At 33.0% G+C, this 3,088-nt stretch overlaps 1 protein-coding gene across 1 annotated transcript; it reads left to right on the top strand.

Annotated features, from left to right (window-relative positions):
• Positions 1 to 283: 283 nt before the first annotated feature.
• LOC129941894 (tigger transposable element-derived protein 4-like) lies at positions 284 to 2,151 on the top strand. The gene is made up of 2 exons (XM_056050663.1): positions 284 to 918; positions 978 to 2,151. The coding sequence occupies exon 2, from the start codon at positions 1,210 to 1,212 to the stop codon at positions 1,984 to 1,986; it is 777 nt and encodes a 258-aa protein (XP_055906638.1). The 5' UTR covers positions 284 to 918; positions 978 to 1,209; the 3' UTR covers positions 1,987 to 2,151.
• Positions 2,152 to 3,088: the final 937 nt, after the last annotated feature.

Below are 3,088 nucleotides of genomic sequence, written 5' to 3'. Positions count from 1 at the left end.
GTTATATAATTTGGAGAATCTGTCCTTTTCATATTCTCAGCGGTTCTAACACTATTTTCTCCTGGTCGTCTTTACAGATTTCGGTTGTTAAGTTAAGCACTTTTCATTCTCCTTTTTTTAACCGTCTAATTTTTGTTAAAAACCTTTAGCAAATTTTGGAATACAGTCAAACTTCTTTATAACGAACTTCCTTATAACGTAATTCTCTCTATAGCGAATTTCATTTTGTGCCCCTTCCCCTTAAGAAATAACCCATATAAATTAGGTTCTTTGTAACGAAATTCTCTATAGCGAAATTCTCTTTATAAGGAACTAATTTTGTGGCCCGAAAGCAAAAGTTGTTTCTTTATAACGAAATGTCAATTTTCAAATTTGAAAACAAAGTTTACTACGATTTGTATTCCTCATTTTAAAAGGGAACTCCCCGTTTTGGGAAGAATTTTCTTAAAGTGAATGTGTGTATGCATGGATGTGTTATAGAAATGTTACGCATATCAACAGGTCAATTGTTCGAGTTGGCATTTTTAGTTTGAGAATTGTTGCCAAAATGTCGAAGCGCAAAGCTATTTCGCTATCAGAGAAGTTATCGATGATTGAAAAAGTTAAAAGGGGAGAAAAGAAAAAAGATGTTGCAGACAAATTTGGTGTATCGTTTAGTACATTGTCGACAATTTTAAAAAACGAATGCAAAATTTTAAAGTTTGCCGAAGAAAGTTCAAACAGAAGCCAAAAAAAACTAAGAAGAACAAAATACGGTAATCTGGATAAAGCAATGTTAAAATGGGTGCAGATAAACAGGAAAAGGAATTTACCAATCTCGGGCTCTATTATCAAACAAAAAGCTAAATTTTTTTCTGAATCTTTGGGACAGCATAATTTTAAAGGCAGTACTGGATGGCTGGATAAATTTAAAACACGGTAAGCTAGTAAATTACTACACATTTTGTTTTTGATTTAAAACAAGAAAATCTGTATAGGTAGGGCATCAAACAAAAAACTCTATGTGGGGAAGGGGCTCACGTAGACGATGAAGTGTGCCAAAATTGGATTAAAAATACGCTTCCAAATTTACTGGACGGATATAGCCCTGAGAATGTTTTTAACGTGGACGAAACGGGTCTTTTTTTTAAAAGTCTTCCTCAAAAAACACTTGCTTTAAAAAACGAAAAGTGTCACGGAGGAAAGAAAAGCAAGGAGAGAGTTACCTTAATGGTTGGATCAAATATGGCAGGTGATGAAAAATTGAAGCTTTTAGTGATTGGGAAAAGTGCAAAGCCTCGTTGTTTTAAAGGAATCCAGTCCTTGCCAGTTGATTATTTTAATAATAAAAACTCTTGGATGACCGGTGAACTTTTCCAAAAATGGATAATCAAAGAAGATCAAAAATTTTTGCGACAAGGACGCAAAGTTTTATTTTTTCTTGATAACTGTCAGGCGCACCCACCCATGGTTCAGATTTATTTAAAGGCAATAAAGTTGAAATTTTTCCCACCGAATACAACAACAATACTCCAACCAATGGATCAAGGCGTGATTCAAAATTTAAAAGTCTACTATCGTCACCGATTCTTACAGAGAGTTCTTGAAGCTATGGATCAGGGACGAGAATACAAATCAAATCTTTTGGATGCCATTACAGATGTTTATAAGGCTTGGTGCGTCGATGTTAAAACAAGTACAATTCGTAATTGTTTTAACAAAGCTGGGTTTGGTGCTTTTGATAATTGGTCCGATGAAGACTCAGTTCCATTGTCAACAATAAGAACATTAATAATCGAGAACAACAGCAACTTTAACAGAGTTTTACCAAGTGATGATTATCCTCTTACATTTGACGATTATGTTGCAGTGGATGCAAATGTTGCTACCATGGAGATTCCTTCAGACGAAACAATTTTGAATGTTATTACATCTGAGGATGAGGAATCGGAGTCATCAGATGACAATGCTGAAATCGAATTTATTCGAAAAAAAACCCAACGATAATGATATGCGATCTGCATTTGATAATATCCGAAGTTTTATTGAAACAAGAGATAAAACCTCAGATGATGCATATTTTCACCTTACTAAATTGGAAGATTTTTATAATAAAACAAAAATCAAAGCTGTTCATGTCCAATCGAAAATTGATATGTTTTTAATTAAAAAATAAAAAGTCATACATTTCTTTAAAATGAGTTTTTTTTTTATACTTTTTTTTTGAAGATATAAAAGATCACTTGCAGTGTTAAAAAAAAAAAATTCTATATAACGAATTTTTCATAAAACTTCTTTATAACGAAGCAATTTTTTGTTCCCTTGAAGATTCGTTATAAAGAAGTTTGACTGTAGTTGCAACTTTAAGTTAACAATATGGTTTTAATTGTTTCAACAATTTAATAAATAAGCTTCTAAATTTATATGACTTCTAAGTTTGTTTACTGTCACTGCTTAGACGCGTTTAGATGCGCCGTTTTAATAAAAGTGTTTTCTGGCTGACAAGTAGCTAAATTTTACCTAGTAAATTGCTTATTATTTTTAAAATCAGCTAACCTTTAAATTTTTTGCCAATAGCTACCGAAATAGTCAGTGGGGAATTTTTTTGTGAAAGCCCAGCAACATAACTTTATATAAACATTTTTCTACAGGTGATTATGTCTTGTTTTCGTTTAATGCTCCTTGTTCAAGACTGTCAGCTGTCAAATAGTTGGTACCTACTACTCAATGATGATAGTCAACCGGGACCTGATGGCATTCCACCAATTGTATTGAAAAACTGTGCTGTTGCTCTTTCAGGGCCATTTACTCTACTGTTCAATGTTTCTCTCTCGAAAAGGGCCTTTTTCTTGACGATTGGAAAATTTCCTGTAGTATTCCTATCCATAAATCTGGCTCTAAACAGGATATTTCTAATTACCGTCCTATACGATTTCCAAAATTTTCGAGAAAATTGTTTATGATAAACTAACCTTTATTCTCAAAGAAACGATTGCGCCATCTCAGCATGGATTTATAGCCGGAAGATCCACTACAATAAACCTATCTATTTTTTGTAACCAAATTACTAGAAATCACGAAATCTGATGTAGTCTTTACGGACTTTTCG

Source organism: Eupeodes corollae, chromosome 1, assembly GCF_945859685.1.
Source record: "Eupeodes corollae chromosome 1, idEupCoro1.1, whole genome shotgun sequence".
NCBI lineage: Eukaryota > Metazoa > Arthropoda > Insecta > Diptera > Syrphidae > Eupeodes > Eupeodes corollae.
This window is presented reverse-complemented; position numbering and strand designations above follow the sequence as displayed.